Here is a 22,600-nt window from a genome sequence, read left to right on the forward strand (position 1 = left end):
AGAAACACATTGCCCATATGCTGGCGAGTTTTCACTCACAACCAACAAAATCTTCCCCGTGCCACATACCCATAGACTAGCAGTTGTTTCTCCACCTGGAAGCAGTCCGTGCGCCCGTAGGAGTGGTGGAGCGGGTGGTGGTGACGGTCGTGGCGCCGTGAGCGCGGCCGGTCGTCGTCATCGCTCTCCAGGTCGGAGAACTCCACCAGGTCGTCGTCCTTCAGGGTGCTGAAGTGGCGCGTCTGCTTGCGCACGCGGGGGGTGTCAATCACCAGGTTGTTCTGCGGAGGGGAGAGAGGAGGCGGCCTTAGGTTGGTCTACTAAAGCACCAACCCCTCCCACAAGGCAATGCCCAAATGTAAAACCATCCCCTGCCTTCATCAAGATACAGTGGTACCTCGCAAGACGAATGCCTCGTAAGACGAAAAACTCGCAAGACGAAAGAGTTTTTCGTTTTTTGAGTTGCTTCGCAAAACGGAAACGTCTTGCAAGTTTGTTTCCTTTGTCTTGCAAGTTTGTTTCCTTTTTCTTGAAACCGTGCATTCAGGGGGTGCAGTTGCGACTTGACTTCGAGGAGCAACTCATAGCACGCGGTGTGGTAGCCTTTTTTGAGGTTTTTGAAGACTTTGGTGATTTTTGAAGCTTTTCCAAAATCCGTGCTTCGCAAGATGAAAAAACTCACAAGATGAAAAAATTAGCAGAACGAATTAATTTCGTCTTGCGAGGTACCACTGTATGTGAAGGCTGGACCGCCTTCTTTTATTGTGGAGGCAGCATTTATTTCATTACATCTGCTCAACAATTAATGCTAATTTCTCCCACTCTTATTTCAAAGCTATATTTGCCTTTGTATCAGAAAGGCACCTGGTTGCCTTTGTATCAGAAAGGCACAATTTGGTTGCCGATAAATATTGCTGCAGACCTTTGAGAGATCATGGTCTTTCCAACGAGCGGCTCCGGTCCAGGTTTGCAAATTGTCATCCTTTAAATGTTGTGAGGATCCTACGCCCTTTAAAATGTGGGTTTTTGGGGGTGGTGGGTTATTCGGTTGTTTTTATTTTGATTATGCATTTTATGGTTTTATATTTTGATTTTATTCTGTGAACTGCCCTGAGACTTTCAGGTTTGGGTGTTATATTAACAAATAAATTATTATTATTATTATTATTATTATTATTATTATTATTATTATTATTATTTAAGACAGGCTGAGGGTTGGGGAAGGAAATACAACTAACTTTAAAAAAAAAAAAAGTACACCATGCCTCAGAATGTGAAGTGTGTTGTGAAGTCCTCATGTTACTAATGCAGCCAATCAAAGCCTGAATTAACAATGGGGGTAGGCTCTTTCCCCTCACAAGCCCATTCCTCAACACACCTTGCTGTTGAGCATATCCAGGTCCAAGTCTGCCTTCTTGGCCCACTTCTGCCAGAAGTTGGGGTCGTCCAAGGCGATATCCGTCCTATTTTCTGAGGCCACAAAGCTCGCCTGGGAGAGGAGAACACACACACACACATATATATATATTTAAAAACAAGAATATTTTTTTATTTCTTCCGTACAGAATGTTACACATTTGTTAAGTCAACAATTATATTCCAGTTGAGAGGAGAATGATTTTTTTAAAGGATTTATGGGGGTAGGGTTGGCTATCCTACATGACATGCACCCTTAGTGAGCATAACATCTCTACTATGGAACCCGGCAGGTTTGGTTTGGTTTTAAAACAAAGCAAATGGGTTTCCATGCTTCATGGCTTGGGTGGGAGTGAGTCAGCCAGGAACACACAATGTAAAAAATTAAGAGCCTCCTGGATCAGATTATTAAGTTCAGCACCCTGTTCTCAAAAGCGGCCAGCCAGATACCCAAAGAAAACCCACAAGCAGGAAGGATCTGAGTACAAACAAGCAAATGATGATGATGATGATGATGATGATGATGATGTGCCCTTTCCCCTCCAGTGGTTTCCAGCAACTGGTGCAGTTTGTTCTGGCCCTGTGCACACGCTTTCCTTTTCACTTCTTCAGCAAAGCCTCCCCTCCATCAATCTCCAATTCCCCTAAACGAAAAAGGAGGAGGAGGTAGCTAAAGAGCAATTACCTTGGCGAAGGTGGAGCCCTTCCCTTCGCTCTCGATGGTGATAGTGGTTGTCCGCCGCAAAAGAATCTGGTCAATGTCCTCTTCGCAGAACTTAGAGCCCTCGTCGTCCTCTTCCATGATGGCAGCATAGGCTCCCTTCCGCAGCAGGTCTTCAATCTCCTTCTTTGAAAACTGCTGGATCTGAGAGGGGAACAGGAGGCAATGACAAGGCGGGGCAGGGACATTAGAAGACCATCTTCTCTGACTTGCTTTGGAATGGAAGCAGGAATCCTTCTATCAGGCTCTGCTGAAAAGCTCGACTCAGATCAGAAGGAGGCACCTTCCCCTGAAAAGTTTCTGTTCCAGCTGGTCATAATTAAGAATCACTATGCAACTTCAGGAATTAGAGTCTGAGGTTGAGCCCCACCTTGCCTTCCTCTCCCCTTTTCCCTGTGTGTTGTGCCTTTTAGACAATAAGCTGAAGCATGGGATACAAATGCTCTAAACTTTGCACTGCTTTTGATATTTTCTTATATTGCTATACTTGCAAACGTGCAATGGGTTTTTCTTTTTTTAAATCAGAGGATGGTGTACATGAATGTTTATGACTGAATGAAGAAATACAGAAAATTATATTATACAAAGCCACCAGAGCAGAATATGGACAATTTTGATACTCTGCTCTTCACCACCATCACCCATCATCCAGTCTAAAAAGCAGAGCGGGATGATGCACAGAAATGGAAATAAGTTTCCAACAAAGGAGGAATGGCTTTTAAAAGTTATGGACTACGCGGAAATGCAAAAGCTGACAGCAATATTAAGAGATCAAAATGACAAACTTTTTATACAATGAACGGAGGCCTTTTTTGGACTATTTGGAAAAGCACCTGGAACAAATGAAATCACAGGCAGAATTTGAGATAGCAGCAGCAGGATAAAAATGATAAAGGGGATGAGTGGGGGGGGGGGATTTTGGTAATAGAAGAGAATCTAATATATAAAACGCAGAAAAAGAGAGTTTGAATAAAAACACTGTGGGGGTGGGAAGTCAGTACATGAAACAATGCAACTAAACAGTTGAAGTCAGTTTGTAAAAAACAGGAAATTCAATAAAAGCTATATTGGAAAAAAGCAGTGTGATGCAACTAGCTAGAACAGATGCTTCTTCAGGGTGGGAGGGGAGGAAGGTGGGCAGGCAGGGGGAAGGCTCCCAATTGGGCACACATTCCTAGAGAGACTTCAGCCTAGATCTGCAAATCCCCACATTTGCAAGTTCACCCCGGACTGCCTCTCCAACCACTGCCACCGACATTATTTACCCCGGCGATGCTGCCCTCTCTCCCGCTCATGGACTGCAGGACTGCCTTGTCCAGCCCCAGCTTGAGGCTGGCTTTGTCAAACATCTCTCGCTCGTAGGAGTTGCGGGTGATGAGGCGGTAGACCTTCACCGCCTTGCTCTGCCCGATACGGTGGCAGCGTGCCTGGGCCTGGAAGGAAGAGGAGACAAGAGCAGGAGCAGGCAAATGAGAAATGTGAGAGATACATAAACTGCACAGACCCCTCTTGGGACAGAGAAAATTTTGGTTTTCTTCAAAAGAACGCTCCTCTTAGTGGCCAGAAACAGGAGCAAGAAGAGTTGCAGTTTAGGTCCTTGGGAGGCAGTAAGCAATATTCACTGCAATTATAAAGATTGATTTTACATTTATGGAAAAAGTAGGCGTACATACATATATAGCGTTATTTTCATAATTCCATTTCTGACCTCTTTTAATAAAAAGTAAAATTGCACATCATAACGTAACCAGACAATACATTATAAAACAAATTACTACGATGCTACTGCCTTTGCAACCTGCCCTGGAATAACATTCCGTTTTATGCTAGTACTACCAAGGTTTTGGAAAAAAGGAAATAGATAAATGCAAAATGTTCGCCGGAGGGCAATGGTTTTCAAGATCGCTAGCTTAACCAATCCTCAACTGCTTTGTATTTTATCAACTGCGTATATGGAAATAAAAGTCACAACCAGTAACTGTGTTTCAGTTTGGGCATTTTTTAAAGTATCTTGCTAAGCACTCATGGAAAATCTAACTATTTTATGATACACTAAACAGAGAGGTGGGGAAAAGGCAGGGCTGTAGGTATAACACCTGCATCTTAGGAGCTAGAAGGCTGCCTCTATGTGTGTGCTATTATTCAGTTCATTCCTGACCCTTCACCAGCAGGTCCCAGGACGGGTTACAACAATTCAAAATTAGAAACAGTTAAATTACAGTTGTAAGGAATAGCATTTCTTCAAAACACACACCTGAGGCATCACACACCAAAAGGAAGAGTAGGGGAGGGACCGCAAGGGACTGACTCCCCAACCATCCAGTAACAGAAAGGTCCTAGAATGCCCAGTGTCCTCTCCTTTCAAAAACTAACCATGTCTGGATGGGAGGCAGATAGAAAGGGTTCTTGGGAAGAGCGGATGGGTGCCAAATTACGACACAAAGAGGAAGCTTGGATACAGGTGAAGGTAAAGGACCCTTGGACGGTTAAGACCAGTCAAAGGCGACTATGGGGCTGCGGCGCTCATCTTGCTTTTGGGCTGACAAGAGCCGGCGTTTGTCCACAGACAGCTTTCCGGGTCATGAAGCCAGCATGACTAAACTGCTTCTGGTGCAATGAAACACCTTGATGGAAACCAGAGCACAAGGAAACGCTGTTTACCTTCCCGCCACAGCGGTACCTATTTATCTGCTTGCACTGGCGTGCTTTCGAACTGCTAGGTTGGCAGGAGCAGGGACCGAACAACGGGAGCTCACTCCATTGTGGGGATTTGAACTGCCAACCTTCTGAGTGGCAAGCCCAAGGGGCTCAGTGGTTTAGACCACAGCACCACCTGTGTTCCAATGCTTGGATACAAGGAGGAAAGGGTGTGTGTGTGTGTGTGTGTGTGTGTACTGCTCAGTATCTGTGTATTGCTCAACAGGTAGAGTATGAAACTCTTAATCTCAAAGTCATGGGTTTGAACCCCACGTTGGTGCAACAGATTCGTATATTGCAGGGGGTTGGACTAGACTAGATGAATCATGTGGTCCCTTCCAACTCTACAATTCATCACAGTTGTAGCCTGTCCTGTCTTGCCCAGGATGGCATGCATAAGGTGATCCCATCTGATTCTCACAACAAACTTACAAGGTAGGTTAGGCCATGAGAGAAAAAAGGTGGGCCTGAAGTTACTTGGTAGGCAAAGGGAGTGGGTAATACATGTTTTCACTCAGCAGACTTCAGAGCTTTGTCTGTGGACAACACCCAGCCCCCAAGGCTGCCCCCCAGGCAGAAGACTGGCTCTCCCCACCCTGAAGGTGTCCCCGCTTGCTGTACCTGCAGGTCATTCTGGGGGTTCCAATCCGAATCAAAGATGATGCATGTGTCGGCGGCCGTCAGGTTGATGCCCAGCCCTCCCGCCCGCGTGCAGAGCAGGAAGACGAAGCGGTCCGAGTCAGGCTTGCTGAAGCGATCGATGGCCGCCTGCCGCAAGTTCCCCCGCACTCGCCCGTCAATACGCTCGTAGAGATACCTGCGTGGAGGGGCAAGGTAATTAGGGAACACGGAGCCTGAACGAGAGGTGGCACCCCATACAGGTGCCACAGGGAGTCACAAGAGTTAAGAACTCCCTGGCAGGAAGGCAAGAGGCTAATGGACCTAGGCATGGCATGCCGCAAAGCCAGGCTGGTGCGTCTGTCTTGAATTTTCCATCCCCAGTGGGCTGGAGACTTTTTGCAAGAATGTGCAAATACAGTGGAACCTTGGTTTCTGAACTTCATCCATTTTAGAAGACTGTTCGGCTTCCAAAAAGTTTGAAAACTGAGGATCAATGAGCTGGCTGCAAAGTCAATGGGAAAAAATGATAAACGCAACTCGGAAGCCATTCAGCTTCCAAAAATCGTTCAAAAACAGGAGCATTCACTTTCGGGTTGTCGCCAAATTGTTTGGATTCTGAAGGGTTGGACAACCGAGGTTCCACTGTACATGATTTTTCCCGCTCCCCTTTCAGATAAGACTATGAGTCAGTGACTGGCCCAAGGTGACCCAATGAGCTCCACGGCCAAGTGGGGATTTGTTTGTTTTCATTTTTTTATAGAAAGTATTTCAGCTGACCAAAATAATGTAAAGAGTCCCTAAAAAGAAAAAGGGGGGAAAGTATAATATATCACTACACATGCAAAGAACTACAATATCATACATGCTTATCCAATATATAGATATGCGTGTGTGTTAACGTTATCCAAATACATACAGTGGTGCCTCGCAAAACGAAAAGAATCCGTTCCGCGATTCTCTTCGTCTAGTGGTTTTTTCGTCTTGCGAAGCAAGCCCATTGACGGCTTAACGGATTAGCGCTATTGGCGGTTTAGCGGATAAGCGGCTTAGAAAAAGGGGGGGAAGGGGGAAAAAACCCGCAGGAACTCGCAAGACATTTTTGTCTTGCGAAGCAAGCCCATAGGAAATTCGTTTTGCGAAGCACCTCCAAAACGGAAAACTCTTTCGTCTAGCAGGTTTTCCATCTTGCGAGGCATTTGTCTTGCGGGGCACCACTGTATAGGGTTATTTATAAATGACATTTATTTTATTTTATTTTATTTTTTTAAAGTGTGTTCCAAATATCATTGTACTTTGATTTGAACCCTAGTTTCCCAGGTCTCTTCTTGGCACAAGCCCTCACCTCTTCTGGATGAGGTAGTCCTCCAGGATGTCAAGGCAACGGACCATTTGGGAGAAGATCAGCACCTTGTGTCCGCCGGCCTTCAACTTGGGAAGCAGCTTGTCAATCAGCACCAGTTTCCCAGAGGAGCGCACCATGGCCTGCAAGGGGAAATCATGGGGCAGGTGGTGGTGGCAGGAATCCCGAAACTCGGTCAGGATCTTCTCCTCGGCACCTGATTCGGCAGAGAGGGCAGAGCAAGAGAGAGAGGGCATGTCAGAATAGACTCACAGGGTCCCTGAAGCCAAAAGGCAAAGAGCCTGAAAGCACTGAAACTATACCGCAAACCACTCCCCCAATGTAATGAGAACTAGAGACCTGCTTTTCAAAACCAGCCCTGCCCTATTTCTCCTGATCCAACATATCAGAAATTCTGTCTCTGAAATGATCTCCACCCCCCCTCCTGCCCACCCGGCTAACTTGCCGTTGATGAGTAAATCATTTATGTATGCGACCACAGGTGCTTGGATGTTATTGGACCAGAGATGGAAAGAAGATAAAGTTCAGACCAGAGAATAATGGCAGATTAAGTTGATGGATTATGCCAAAACAGCAAAAACGACTGGAAGAATCAGAAATCAGGAAGACCCAAATTCTAATAAAGAATGGGGGAAATTTATAATTTATCTTAAAAACCATTGTAAACAGTTAAAATTGTTAGTAGGATTGGAGTAACACCTGTAGTTTAATGGTGAATTTTGGATATAATGGAGATGTAAAAGATTTGGATTATGATAAAAGATGCAGGAGGAAATGACTAACAATAGGTCCCACAAAGAGGAGGAGGGAAGCCCAGGAGATTCTCTGAAGTCTGGTCTTTATGTTGTATGTTGGATATGTCATTGTAAAACTGTACAGTCGTACCTTGGAAGTCGAACAGAATCCGTTCCGGAAGTCTGTTTGACCTCTGAAACGTTTGACTTCCAAAGCACGGATTCTGATTGGCTGCAGGAGGTTCCTGCAGCCAATCGTAGGCCGCGGAAGTCCCGTCGGAGGTTCAAAAACCAGAACAGTCACTTCTGGTTTTTGATCGTTCGGGAGCTGGAATTTTCGACTCCCAAGATGTTCGGGAGCAGAGATGCGGTCGTAATTTAAAAAAGCAAACACACACACACACACAAAAAAAAAACTTGCCGTTGATGAGGTAGGGATGGTTGCAACACTTGCGTAGCTCCATCATGGTGTTGAGGAGATTGGGCATGTTGCTGTGCCCTGCCCCTTTGGACAGGAAGTTGAAGTTCTTCTCCAGGATGGCCCGGTAGTACTTCTTCTGGATGTTGGTGAGCTCCACCTCGATGATGGTTTCCTGCTTGGGGGCCAGGTTCTTCTCCACGTCCTCCTTCAGCCGCCGAAGCATCATGGGCTTCAGGATGGCCTGCAGTTTCTGCACCTAGGAGGGTGGACAGAGAAGAGATTCTTTTAACAGCTGGGCCTATCTGGGAGGAAGGGTGAAGATGGAGGAGGAACTCAAGAGTGCCCGAGAAAAGCTTCCCATGTGGTTCTTCTCATCTCCTTGGGTTGTGCGTGTATATCTTACTATATAATAAGATTGCCATGCTGTTGTCATGCTACAGTTCATGGCAGCCATGGCAACCCCAACGTGACGACAGACCAGCAGGCAGGCAGGCAGGCTAGCAAGCAAGCAGTTCGGGTGGCAAGCAGCCCAGGTGAGCTGTTTCAAGGTGAGTGGGCAGTGCCTCCCCCTCTGTATTAAACAAAGCAGGAGTGGTCTTTAAAGCAGGGGTGCTGCTGCAGAAAATGGTCTGCCAAGCTGCCTCCCATTCTCCTTGAAAAGGGCTGGGGCAAGCTTTGAGGAGGTGGGTGAGATGTAAGGAGAGGAGGGAAGGGAGGTTGGCAAAAGAGTTGGTGGGTTGATAAGTGGAGAGAGCAGAGGCAGCAGTCGTGTGTGTGTGTGTGTATGAGGTGGAGAGAGACAGACACACAGAGAATTAACCAAGTAGTGTTTATTGGAATGGTTTGAGAGCAAGAAGTGGTGTAGTAGGTGAGATGGTCAGAATGCTGGAACCAGGACTCCTGGGTTCTATGTCTGCTGGGTGAGGGACAGCGGGATACAAGACATTATAGAGAAAGGAGACCCGCCCTCTACAGAAAGAAAGAAAGAAAGAAAGAGAAAAACGGATGGATAGAGTATGTTAAATTGGGAGAGTAATGGGGAATCTAACTGCCCTGGAAGAAAAATTGGTGGAAGTCGCCACATTGGGATCAGTTTCAATTGCTGCAGGCAGATGATGTAGACATTCATGTGGTGAGGGCAATTATCTGACTCCTGCCCACCATGGCTTTTAAAATCTAGTAGGAAGGGACTGGCTGGTTGGGTCCCGGGAGCGGATAATACCCAATTACAAGAGGGAGTTATGCCCACTGCCTTGAAAGAAGCACAGTGGTGAAGCCCACCCACCCCTTTGAAAAGGCCCTCTGTGGATCCAGAGCTACACTGTGCAGTCTCTGAAATTCCCTTCATGGGAAGTGAACCTGAGGGAGAAGCCAGTGGAGGAAGGACGAGGGCCAAGTGCCGCTGCTTACCTGCTCCTCAGTTTTGAGGTCACCAAAGTCCTTGAGGAACTCTGATTCTGAGGGGAACTGGGAGGGCTCGAGGAAATGCAGGAGGCTGAAGAGTTCCTCCACTGTGTTTTGGAGGGGGGTGCCGGTCAGTAACACTTTGTGCTCCTAGAAGAAGGGGGAAGGCAAAGGGAGGTGTCAATACACAAGCTCAGGCCTGCCCCATAGATGAAATGTGTGCGTGTGCATGTATGTGAGCAACTGCAAAATAAGTCAGGCCCTCCAATAAGCCCCAAGGTTTTAGGTAACAGGAGAACAGAGAGACTGGCACTTATGCCAACAGACTCGCTTGCAGGTCTATCCGAGGTTTGAGGATAGGGAAGTTGAGCCTTGCTTACCAACCCCCATATACAGGTGGCAAATCAAACAACTGCACATATATGTCCAAAAAACTTTGATATCATTATTTCTGTTAGATGTGGGGAGGAGAGAAAAGGCAAAGCTCTATGGGGCTATGCTGAACCCTTCAACACCGGAGACATCATGTAGTTTGGCCTATGAACTTCTACTGGGGCGTCTAATCTGACTCATGAATCCCTTTCCCCAAAAACCCCTCTTTTGTTTTAGCAGGGGATTCTGTTGCAACCCCCTCCCTGCTTCAGAAAGGGGCCTGCATCCCACCCCTTGCTAAAATGAAGGGGTGGGGGAACCCCCATTGCTTTTCAAAGAATCTGGCACTTGACATGACTGAGATGCCAGGTGATTGACAGGTGGGTGGTCTGCAGAGCACCAAAAGGCTTTCCACTCCTGCTTGACAATCTTAAGGGCTAGAAACTCATTTTCCCAAAGTTGTGTACTTCGTCTAACCATTGTAAGCTAGAAACAAGGTTTGACTCCTGACACCGGGGAAGGCAGGAAAGCAAAAAATAGGCTTCCCTTACCAGGTCCATGTGCTTAAGACTGTCCAGCAGTTTGCAGTTGCGGTTCTTAAGGCGATGGGCTTCGTCTATGATGACGCAACGCCACTCTATTTCCCTCAGCTCGGGGCAGTCCGACAGGATCATCTCAAAAGTAGTGATCAGGGCATCAAACTTGTATGCGCCTGGAATCAGGCGGCCCTGTTGGGGGACAGAAAAGAAGGCACTCAGATAGTATATGAGCATTAAGTTACTCAAGGTTTTTGCTTTCTCCCCCAACATATGCATTTCTATTTATTAAGTTGCTAGTCCTTCTTGTTGTTATTAATCCAAAGGCAAATGTACAGAAACCGTAAAGGGGCAGGTGAGATTGTGAAGATGCAATCAAATCCACCCCCTCTACAAAAAAGTAGGAATGCTGGGAACTGTAGCTTTGCAGTCAGTTCAGAATGATGGGCTTAATCCCCAAACTTGCACTTTACAGAACTATAACTCCCAGATACCTTTGGGTGGGGATGACTGTGTAAGCAGACATGGCACTGGAACAAAATTCTTCATCTCAACCATCACCCAATGCTCACTTTTGTTGTACCCCCCCCCCAAGTCATGACAAACCTGACTGCTGAAGTGTCATAACCCATCAGTAGTAATGTTCAAATCCCCAGAGGATGTGCTCAGGAAGGCAAGGGCAAGTGCCATACCCAAGAATCCTTTTTCCCTCCATTTTTGCACTACTACAGAGCCCCCTTCCCAAGCAAAGATTGTGCATTAAAGACAGAGCTTTTCCCATCGAAAAGCTATTTTGTAGACTTCTTGATATGGACAAATAGGGGACTACCTGCTCATTGACAAATTGGGAAATCAAACAGGAAGACCCAGGAGGATCAGAGTCAAGCCAGTTTCTCATCTGGATGCCTGTGTTCCATTCCTCTGGCTCATAAGCTCAGAGCCATCCTACCCAAGCACGAAATCGTTTTGTTTAATTAAGAACACAAGAGCGGCTCTGCTCTGGGTTAGACCAATTTGGTCCATATGATGGGATGTGCTTGGATTCTTGTAAACCGCTTTTTGGGGGAAATACCATACCCGGGAATCTTTGCAGTACATCTCGTATTGCTGGATCATCTGGCGGGAGGCGAGGCTGCCATGGTAGACGATGGTGTTCATCTCGGTCCAGGTGTTGAACTCCCTCTCCCAGTTGGTGATGGTGGAGAGAGGGGCAATGACCAGGAAGGGCCCCCGGATGCCCACGTTGTAAACCTCCTGCAGGAAGGCAATCGACTGGATGGTTTTGCCCAGGCCCATTTCGTCGGCCAGGATGCAGTTTTGCCTGAAGAGGAAGACAGGGCTGACTCAGCGGTCGTTCTTTTTTGGGGGCTTTCAGGAGCTGGTTGGTCTATTAATAGCTGGGATATTCAGGATCTAAGGCTGCAAACCCTAAACAAATCCAATAGGGACTAAATATCATCACCTCTTGTGACTACATGCGTACGATTGCACTGAAAGCAGTACTGTGCCCGTTGGACCAAGGAAGTGCAGCATTTTGAACCGGACGGACAATGCACCACCCAAATTATTTCAGATTTATTTTGCCTTGGAGTAAGCAAGATTTTGCGGGACGCAGGTGGCGCTGTGGGTTAAAGCCTCAGCGCCTAGGGCTTGCCGATCGAAAGGTCGGCGGTTCGAATCCCTGCGGCGGGGTGCGCTCCCGCTGCTCGGTCCCAGCGCCTGCCAACCTAGCAGTTCGAAAGCACCCCCGGGTGCAAGTAGATAAATAGGGACCGCTTACCAGCGGGAAGGTAAACGGCGTTTCCGTGTGCGGCTCTGGCTCGCCAGAGCAGCGATGTCACGCTGGCCACGTGACCCGGAAGTGTCTCCGGACAGCGCTGGCCCCTGGCCTCTTAAGTGAGATGGGCGCACAACCCCAGAGTCTGGCAAGACTGGCCCGTACGGGCAGGGGTACCTTTACCTTTACCTTTTTAAGCAAGATTTTAGCCCTCAAGGGTGTGAAGGGAAGCTTGAAAGTTTGTGGGGGGGTAGGGAGGGACAAACACTATACCTGCTGCAACCTTAAGAAGCTGGAGGGGAGCTGCTAACAATTACTGGAAAAGACTCCCTTGGGAGATAGAGGACTCTCCTTTGCTGGAGGCTTTGAAGCAGAGGTTGGATGGTCATCTGTCATGGATGCTTTAGTTGAGATTCCTGCATTGCGGGGGGTTGGACTAGATGACCCTCGGGGTCCCTTTCCAACTCTTAAAATTCTATTACAGTGGTACCTCGGGTTAAGTACTTAATTCGTTCCGGAGATCCGTTCTTAACCTGAAACTGTTCTCAACCTGAAGCACCACTTTAGCTAATGGGGCCTCCCGCTGCTGCTGCGCCGCCGGAGCACGATTTCTGTTCTCATCCCGAAGCAAAGTTCTTAACCCGAGGTACTATTTCTGGGTTAGCGGAGTCTGTAACCTGAAGCGTATGTAACCCGAGGTACCACTGTATTCCAATTAACCAGATAGATGGGAGTGGGTGTTCCACTGTTCTATACAGCTCTTTGACCCTGTATATATACAGATGAGAGAACCCATCATACCTTTAATTCCCTGATTTAGCACCCAGGATACAAATGCGGATGACAGCAGAGTGTTCTGCTCTTCTCTCCTTCCCTTGGGCTCACCTGTTGTACCAGTTGAACAGCAACCAATTCACACCCTCCAGCTGATACTCTCGCAGTTGGTTGCCGTTCTTGTATTCATGAGACAGCTCTAATTTCTTCCAGGAACCAGCCTGGGGACGGGCCTGAAAGAAGAAAAGTATAGAGCTTTGCACCTCAGGAATCAAGAGCTGAAGAACCTGTGGGACTCGGGATACTGTGGGACTCCAACTCCCATGAGCCCTAATTCAGCACAACCTAAGGAAGGCCACCAATTCTCCATCCTTGCAGATAGAACAACCTCTAAAGATTTCTCATTAACGTATCAGGACTGGAATTTATTTATTAAGAAGATTTTAATATCGCCTTCCTTCCCTCACCCCCAGATAAAAAATCCAAGTCGGTTAGCGAGAAATAAAATGGACAGGCGTCTTGCTAAATGCAAGGTGGCTCTTTTAATGAGATTTAGAAGCAATACAAACACATGTGAGTGAGAAGATTAAAGATTTTATTCTAAACAGCAAGCATTATATACATTATCAGGCAAGCACTTCGATCTGCCACTGGGAAGCTCTCAAGAAGCGGCAAAGTGACCCCCAGGTAGCCTGAGGTTGCACGGCCCTGGGGCCATCAGTCCATGCACAAGCTTCTCAGAACTATGCCCCAAAACCATCCAATTTACAGATAGCTAACTTGTTAGCCTACATGCCTTGCCCGACTAGCCAGTGCAGATTATTAATTAGCTAGCCTCCTCTTCCAATACCACATGTTCCTCCAATGAATGTCTAACATCAAAGAGGGTCCGAAGGTACCCTGCATTATCACTTCCTTCCAACAAATTAAAGGCTGTTCTCAGCCATCAAAGAGCAGAACAAGAGATAGAGAGGGAAAGTAAACAGAGGCAGGAAGACATGACCATGTCAGATCACTAAACTCCTCGAAATACAAATATCTTCCGGAAACGATTGCCCATACAACAGGAATATACAGTGAGCATTAAAACTTTTTTTAAAAAAAAAAATCAGAACCACAACCAAGAGGAAAAAACCCAAAACACCCAAAAACCAAAGACCCATTGAAATAACCAAATTGCTCATTTATGAATTGCCTTCCTTCCTTTTTTTTATAAAAAAGTCACATTTAGGGATGCTCAAATATTAAAAGATTAAAAAAAAATTGTCTTGATCACAGTTTATAACCAAAAAATCATATAAATATATTGAAAAACCAGTCGGGTGCAAAGCCTCACACAGATGCAATCATCCTCACTTGCAAAAATTAAAACAAAATCCTGATTTTTAAAGCAAAAATTAAAGGGGGGTAGGAAGAATGAAAATTTATTACACTTATATCTCATTTTCCTCTTAAGTAGTTCAAAGAAGCATACATGGTTCTGTCCCACTCTCTTTTAGCCTTACAACAATGAAGTAAAATAGGCTAAAAGAAGTTGGGCCAGGGATATATTTCTTGGAGCAAAGAAGCAGGTGTTCCAACATTACCCAGAGCCAAAATTGCAACAACCACCCCCACAGAAGATAAATCCATGTAGCAGAGAAGTCCACGTATCAAGAATTCTGGGGGAAGGGGAAATGCAGAGGTGTCACTCACCACGCGCTTCAGCTCCGGGTGCCTAGACTGGATGCGTTTGAACTCCCGGACCTTCCCCTCATCCACGTCCTCTTTGAGTTCCCACGTACTGTCCTCGTAGGGGAGCGAACACCACTTCACCAAGTAATAGATCACCGGCTGCAGAGTGTTCAAGAGACATGTGCATGCTTAGGGTCCATTTGCAAGCTACAATAGCCTCTTTATTTAGTCAATAGATTTTTATTTTTTGCACCTGTACAGCTATATTCAGAGCTGCTCAAGAACAAGCAAACTTTTTTCTTTAAAAAAGAGATAAAAGGTAAAGGTAAAGGACCCCTGACAGTTAAGTCCAGTAGCGAACGACTCTGGGGTTGCTGCGCTCATCTCGCTTTACTGGCCGAGGGAGCTGACGTTTGTCTGCAGACAGTTTTTCCGGGTCATGTGACTAGCATGACTAAGCCGCTTCTGGCTAAACCATAGCAGCGCATAGAAATGTGGTTTACCTTCCCACCAGAGCGGTACCTATTTATCTACTTGCACTTTTATATGCTTTCAAACTGCTAGGTGGGCAGGAGCTGGGACCGAGCAACGGGAGCTCACCCCATCGCAGGGATTCGACCCGCCGACCTTCCGATCAGCAAGCTCAAGAGGCTCAATGGTTTAGACCACAGCGCCCAATAAATAACAAGATGACAAATAATAATAGTAATTATTATTAAAATAATAAAGAACTCCTTTAAGAGAATCTAGTCTTTTTGTCTTAAGACAGTCTTTAAAAGAATCTTTCCCCAAAAATATTTTTTTAAATAATTCCAGTAGCAGCTTAAAGACCAACTAAGTATAAGCCTTCTAGGTATGAGCTTTCGTGTGTATACACACTTCTTCAGATACTCTGAAGCAGAGGTCGCTACCTCCTTTTATTGCTATCAATAAAAAGTGCCATGAAAACAGAAAAAGTCTAAGAGTAAGCAGTGTGTGCATGTCTATCCATTTCAAAAGCAGCAGTATACTTCAGGGAACATACACTACATTTCTGTGTATTAGACTACATTTTTTTTCTTTAAAAAGTAGGTTAAAAATTTGGGCTCCTCTTATACATGCATAGTGCACGGGGGGGATGCTGAAGCACAGGTCAGGCTGGTGAACGATATTTGGCAATCGTCCCTAAAAAGAGCTCAACAACTCTGGGCAATCACCCCCATTTTCTTAATTTGGAGTCCCCCCAAATAGGGGGCATCTTATACACAGAAAAATACAGTAAGTAGTCATCACTGTAAAGCCCCTCTAAACAGATACGTCTTTAACATTAATCGGAAGGGGTTAGGACCTGACCGATCTTTCCCAGGACAGGAGTTCTACAATTCTGGTGCTACCACCAAGAAGTCTCTGCCTCTTGTGCCCGCCTGTCAAAGCTCCAGAGGTGATGGGACATAGGAAAGAGCCTCTGAAGCCAATTGACAGACTTGGGGGGGGGGGCAGGCTGAAAAAGGAGCTGGCTGTTTTTGAAAGCACCCAATACTTCGCCATAAGGAATCCGGTCACAATCTGCAACAAATCCTTCTGCAGTGCCCCCAACCTCCTCCAAGACACCAACACACCTCCCCATTGTCCTTGTCAATGCTGTGCGACTCGTCTAGGATGCGGTCAACCTCCACGTAGTCTGGATTGAAGGGCTCCTCGTCCTACGGAGACAAAACACAGGAGGTGTGGGCAAGACCTGGGTGTGCACTCCATAGAAGGAATCTGGGAGCTGGGCTTGCTGAGGACCTCAGCTTTCTTTCCTCTTGAAAAAGCTTCTAGTCCCTTAGGTACCTCGTGAAAGAAGTGCCTCATCTGGGCCATTTTGGTCTTAAAGCGCTTGAGCTTCTGGTGGATCCGCTTGTCTTTCTCCAGCTGAGCGATGGTGGCCCATTCGCAGTGCAAGTAGGAGCTTGGAGAAGACGCAGAGGCAGGATGTGGTTTGGGGTAGGAAGCAAGGGAGAAAGAGAATAATAATACATTGAAAATCTCTAGGATGACCATAAAAAGGGGTACCTAACAAGAAGGGGAAATACTCCCTGTGCGGCATGCGCAATCTATCAATTCATAAGCAGGTTGGATGGCCATCTGCCATGGAGCCTTTAGTTGAGATTTCTGCATCGCAGGGGATTGAACTAGATGACTCTTGGGGTCCCTTCCAACTTGATGGTTCTATGGAAGCCCCTAAGCCCACCACAGATTCCCTCTGGAAAAAAGTGCTTGGATTTTATAACCAGCCAGGGGTAAGCCACCACTCTTCACTCTAACACACCCCTAGTTATATATGCCTGTGTGCAGATTTTAAAATTTATCAGTGGCAGCTGAACTGTCTGTTTTCATCCCGTCCCCAGCTGCCTACCTTACTTACAAGAGGATGGCATTGGCAACAGCCAATTTCTCCTTAATCTCAGTGTTGCCTCTTTAGAACTGAGCAGAAGTCCGCCAACCATTTGCTCTGGCTCCTCCGAGTGTTGTCCTCTCCCCCTACTAGTGGTACCTTGGTTCTTGAACAGCTTAGCTGTTGAACAAATCGGCTCCTGAATGCCACAAACCCGGAAGTGTTCTGGTTTGTGAATGTTTTTCGGAAGCCGAACGCCCAACATGGCTTCCGCTTGAGTGCAGGAAGCTCCTGCAGGCAATTGGAAGCTGCGCCTTGGTTTTCAAATGGTTTCGGGAGTCAAACCAACTCCCAGAATTGATTAAGTTCGAGAACCAAGGCAACTGTAGTTCCAGTGGGCATCATCCTATACAATAGGCATCGCCTTTATCCTCACAATCCCAGTGGGAGGGAAGTTGGGCTGAGAGATTGTGATTGGCCCAAGGTCACACAGAACGGGGATTTCACCCCGATCTCCCAGATACTAGTGCATCACTCTAGCTGCTACAGCACTGGCCTCACAAGAAGCCACGTCCTACTCACTAGTTCTTGTATTTCACGAAGAATTCTTCTGCTTCTGTAAACTGTCCGGTGGGAAGCTGTAAACGGGAGAGGGCGGAAAGTGAAATCAGAGAGCCAAAGAAAAGGAAACAGGGATGTAATAGTTGTGGCAGGGTCGGATTTAGGTTTGATGAGGCCCTAAGCTACTGAAGAGAATGGGGCCCTTTATATGTCCAGCTGTCCTTTGTCAACAACAAATTGCCATTGTTTTTTTGTGTTGAATATATGCTATATGGTAAGTTATGGACCTAATACAAGCTTCCTCAACTTCGGCCCTCCAGATGTTTTTGGCCTGCAACTCCCATGATCCCCAGCTAGCAGGACCAGTGGTCAGGGATGATGGGAATTGTGGTCTCAAAACATATGGAGGGCCGAGGTTGAGGAAGCCTGACCTAATAGATATCTAAAGCCCTTTGCACATGTTGCCATACAACCAATCCATGCAGAATGTAGGCACCCTATATATAGAAATGAGTAAACCAGTGATATTTTAGGGAGCAGGCTAGCAGGCGGGGCCCATTACTTACCTCACAGGAGCCTACACAACACAAAGCACTGTTGCTGTATTAGGTTTTATTTATTTGGTTTGTATCTTATATTTTGGAAATGTACATCCAGTTTTTTTCCCTTAATTTTTTGGGGGGCCCTCAAGAGAACGGCGCCCCAAGCTATAGCTTGTTTAGCTTATAAATAAATCCGGCACTGGTTTTGCGGAGGGTGGAAGGAAGGAAATGCGCACGGAACAGAAATGATGCACAAAATGCTGCCTCTGGCTATCAGCCTCTGATGCGTCTGGGCTCACATACGATCACATACAAATATATACATACAAAATTATCCCTCTCCCTCAAGCTTTGTCAGTTGATTTCCCATGGAATGCTCTTCCCCCACCCCAATACTGTTCTTTCGCTTTACCACTCTAAGTGGTTCTACTATAAGCCAAAGATGAGGAACCTCCAACCCAGAGGCTTAATTTGGCCCATGAGGCCATTTTCTCTTGCCTGGCCTACACCTGAGCCATGGGTCATCAGGTGCGGGGCAGGTAAGGTTGTATCCACAAAGGAATGACCAGGAGCCTCATAACTGCACTTTCGATTGCTTTACAGAACGTGAGCCCTGCATTCAGCACATCTTCACACTCCCCAAGTAGAACTGATCCCTGCAGAAAGCAGGGCTTGTGGTCAGCTAAGGGCAAGTCCTGCTTTCGGCAGAAGTCTTTGCTTTGATTTCAAGCCGCAGCTGCAAAGGAAGCGTTACGAGTGCCCTTTGTGTGTATTCCCAGATTGTCTGCTGAAGTATGAACTACTTGATGCCAGACTCTAGGAAGGGCTGGATTTGCTTCTCTACCACTGCTATAAGGTAAAGGTAAAGGTAAAGGGACCCCTGGCCATTAGGTCCAGTCATGACCGCCTCTGGGATTGTGATGCTCATCTCGCTTTATTGGCCGAGGGAGCCAGCGTTTGTCCGCAGACAGCTTCCGGGTCATGTGGCCAGCATGACTAAGCCACTTTTGGTGAACCAGAGCAGCGCACGGAAACGCTGTTTACCTTCCCGCTGGAGCGGTACCTATTTATCAACTTGCACTTCATGCTTTCGAATTGCTAGGTTGGCAGGAGCAGGGACCAAGCAGCGGGAGCTCGTCCCGTCGTGGGGATTCGAACCGCCGACCTTCTGATCAGCAAGTCCTAGGCTCTGTGGTTTAACCCACAGTGCCACCCGCATCCCTGCTATAAACAGTGTTTATATAAAGTGGTGTTTATAGCACCACTGCTATAAACAGATAAAAAATCACTGGGGCACACAATGGAGTTAACTACGCAGCTAGTCTTCAAGGGGCAACGCCAAGTCTGTTTTGAAACAATACTGCCAAAAGCCAGCACTATTGCCTTAATGAGCTGCGGTGTTGTGTAAGCTGGAAGAACAAGTCTCTATAGGGGAATAATAATAAAAAAAACTCATCCCCCTGCAGCAGATAAAATGTTCTCACCTCCTTCTTCACTACCCGCATGGATAGAACTTTGTCCACTATAGCCGCGTCTTCCTCACTGGGGTTTTCCTTTGGAACAGAAAGGATAGAGGGAGGCAATTAAATAAGGAAGAGAAAGGCAGGCTTGATGGGCTATCTGACCTTGCATCCTGTTTCCAGTAGCGGTGAAGCAGAAAGCTCTGGGGAGCCTGCCAAGTAGGAACAACCCTCCATCATTGATTTGCCTCCTTGGCATCTGATAAGATGCACACTGCCTCTGAACACGGAGGCTCTACTTAACAAGCACAGCTAATCTAAACTGATGGGGCTCCACTACACAAACCGGTATATAATCTTATTCCACAGCAAGGATGGGAAAGCCCAACTAAGCCACCCTGAAGAGAAGCTGGTCTGGGAAGGGGAGGACCAGACAAGAGGCCTCACCACAAAAAACTGCATGGAAGGCAGCGTCTCCCCCTCGGGAATCGGCTCCGGAGCAGGTGGTTCGGGGGCTGGCGGCTGCTCGGCCTTGACGGGCCCCGTCACATCCAGCTCCTCGTCGTCCTCGTCATCCGTGATCTTGATGTCCAGGTCCTCAGTGTATTTCTTCCGCTTCACCTGACGGTTTGAGCGCCGCTTCTGCAGGGAAATAAGGAGTATATCAATACAGTGGTACCTTGGTTCTCAAACCCCTTGGTACTCAAACAACTTGGATCCCAAACACAGCAAACCTGGAAGTAAGTGTTCCGGTTTGCAAACTTTTTTTGGAAGCCAAACATGCTCCGTTTTGAGTGTCACCGCTTCTGATTTGAGTGCCACACTTCCGTTTTGAGTGCTACACTGAGGTCTGTCTGTTATTGTTATTTATTTCGTGTTTTTGCAGCTTTTTGTTTTGTTTTCGTGACTGTGTGGAACCCAGTTCAGCTACTGATTGATTCTGTGACTGCAGTACATTGTTTATTGCTTTCATTTTATGGATCAACGGTCTTGTTAGATAGTAAAATTCATGTTAAATTGCTGTTTTAGGGGTTGCTTTTAAAAGTCTGGAACGGATTTCCGGAACAAATTAAGTTTGAGAACCAAGGTACCACTGTATGGAGCTCTGTGGACGGCCTTGTTTGCGAGAGCTGAAGACAAAACAGTCCCCGCTTTCACAACACAAAAGATTCCAGAGCTGAGAGAATGCAGCTGGGGTTAAGACAAACATGTGATAACTATTTTTTACTGAAACTTAGGAAAAACGCTACAAATTTATTTTATTTATTTATCTCATGAAATGTATACACTGGTTGGTTGTTAAAAACAAAACAAAACCCTCAAAGCGGTTTACAGATATGAAAAAAACAAAAACATTCTCTATAAGATAAATTAACAACAATACGTTTGAGACTTTTGAAGTTAAAATAATAGATTTAAAACAGATAAAAAAAATCACACCAGCTTTCTACATTTAAAAACAAAGCAAAACACCTCAATTTTCTGTGTAATACATACAGGCGAGGTCTGGGTTGAGCGTTTGAACTTATTTGGAGCCCAAAACACGGAATGATAAAGGAACAACTATGCAAACCCTTTTAAATGCTGCAAGTACTGTATAATCCAGGGGTAACCAACATGGTGGCCTCCAATTCCCATGAGCCTCAGCCAGCATAATCAATAGTCTGGGGTGATGGGAGACGAAGTCCCCAACATCTGGAGGGGACCACATGGGCTACCATTGGTCTATGCCTTCTCACAACTCAACCCAAGAAGTATGGGGGATCCAGAAGTCAAGCCAGGAAGACTTGACCTTTGCAATAATTTTGCAAACAATTTATGCCGGCCTCCTGTGCAGAGGTGCTGGAAAGATTACAGAGCGTGATGGGAATGTTGAGTAACTCGGGATGCTAATCCACAATAAAACCAGAGCTGTTCCTCATGCACACCAATACATCACTTTCCCCAGACATGCTCCTTGCCCGGCCTCACCTGAACACTGCTCTCCTCCTCCTCGCGAGGGGACTGCGCCGGCATGACCTCAGCGTCCGAGTTGTCCGAGGAAGCATTCCGTTTCCGCTTCTTCCCTACGACTGGCGTGATGGTGCTGCGGAGAAGGAGAGAGAGAGAATGAATGAGAAACGGGCTCACCTTTTGAGAGAAAGGGAGGCGGAACGGAGGATCCTGCCCCATCGCCTTTCTCACCTGGGCTTCCCTCTTCCTTTGCTCTTCCCCGATCCCCCCTGGCCCCTGCCCTTGCGCGGCCGCTCTTCCTTGGGGACGCGGTCGCCTCCGCCTTTCCGACGACGCTTGCGCTCTCCCGTCTCCTCGGGGCGCACGCTGGGAAGCTCATCCTCGTTCAGCACGCGGGGGATGTTCTGCTCGCCCCGGGCCCGGGCCCGGGCGATGGCCTCTGCCACAATCCGGTTGGCCTTCTCCTGCTTCTTCTGGTGCTCCAGCTTGCGGGATTCGTCCGAGCTGCTCCGCGCCGTCCCGCTGGAGGAGGGGAGGGCGGCCACCTCGCTACTGCTCAGCACCTTCACAACTGAAAGCCCAGAGGAGCTGCCTTGCGATGAGCTGGCCTGTGGGAGAAGGTGTTACAGAAACAGATGCACGTTACATCCAGGCAACAGCATCCTGGGCCGGAGAGAAGGCCAGGCTGGCAAAAGCTGCACTAACAAAGGACCAGCATATCCTACCATAAGGATGGGGAACCTGCAAGCTTCCAGATATTCAATAATGGCTTTAGGCCCGTAACAGTGAAGGAGTGTCTCCCATCATTCAGCCCTGACACTGAGGTCCAGCTCCAAGGGCCTTCTGGTGGTTCCCTCACTGTGAGAAGTGAAGTTAAAGGGAACCAGGCAAAGGGCCTTCTTGGTAGTGGCACCCGCCCTCCTGTCAGATGTCAAAGATGTAAATCATTACAGTGGCACCTTGGTTTAAGAAGAGTCCTGTTTAAGAACGATTCGGTTTACGAACTCCGCAAAACTGGTAGTGTCCCGGTTTGCGAAGTTTACTTCGGTCTAAGAACGGAACCTGAATGGTGGAAGGGCACTGCTGGCAGGAGGCCTCATTAGGGAAAGCGCGCCTCAGTTTAAGAATGATTTTGGTTTAAGAACGTACTTCCAGAACAGATTAAGTTTGTAAACCGAGCTGCCACTGTATACAATACAACCTTCCATAGACACCTGAAGG

General features: G+C 46.9%; 1 protein-coding gene across 4 annotated transcripts in view; it reads right to left on the bottom strand.

Moving 5' to 3' along the window:
- Nucleotides 1-22,600, bottom strand: part of CHD8 (chromodomain helicase DNA binding protein 8) — a 64,231-nt gene that overhangs the window by 20,285 nt on the left and 21,346 nt on the right. For all 4 annotated transcript variants that reach the window (XM_079951517.1, XM_079951514.1, XM_079951515.1 and 1 more), the window contains 19 exons: nt 21,611-21,987; nt 21,398-21,512; nt 19,874-20,068; nt 19,451-19,519; nt 17,446-17,501; nt 16,320-16,437; nt 16,106-16,189; nt 14,529-14,666; nt 12,945-13,066; nt 11,360-11,603; nt 10,298-10,474; nt 9,381-9,524; nt 7,971-8,226; nt 6,798-7,011; nt 5,456-5,651; nt 3,403-3,570; nt 2,102-2,281; nt 1,379-1,489; nt 70-281 (listed from right to left, as the gene is read on the bottom strand). In XM_079951517.1, the coding sequence (XP_079807643.1) occupies nt 70-281; nt 1,379-1,489; nt 2,102-2,281; nt 3,403-3,570; nt 5,456-5,651; nt 6,798-7,011; nt 7,971-8,226; nt 9,381-9,524; nt 10,298-10,474; nt 11,360-11,603; nt 12,945-13,066; nt 14,529-14,666; nt 16,106-16,189; nt 16,320-16,437; nt 17,446-17,501; nt 19,451-19,519; nt 19,874-20,068; nt 21,398-21,512; nt 21,611-21,987 (3,176 nt within the window). The remainder of the gene's footprint in view (nt 1-69; nt 282-1,378; nt 1,490-2,101; nt 2,282-3,402; nt 3,571-5,455; nt 5,652-6,797; nt 7,012-7,970; nt 8,227-9,380; nt 9,525-10,297; nt 10,475-11,359; nt 11,604-12,944; nt 13,067-14,528; nt 14,667-16,105; nt 16,190-16,319; nt 16,438-17,445; nt 17,502-19,450; nt 19,520-19,873; nt 20,069-21,397; nt 21,513-21,610; nt 21,988-22,600) is intronic.

The sequence above is a fragment of the Podarcis cretensis genome (genome assembly GCF_951804945.1).
Source record: "Podarcis cretensis genome assembly, chromosome: 13".
Lineage (NCBI taxonomy): Eukaryota > Metazoa > Chordata > Lepidosauria > Squamata > Lacertidae > Podarcis > Podarcis cretensis.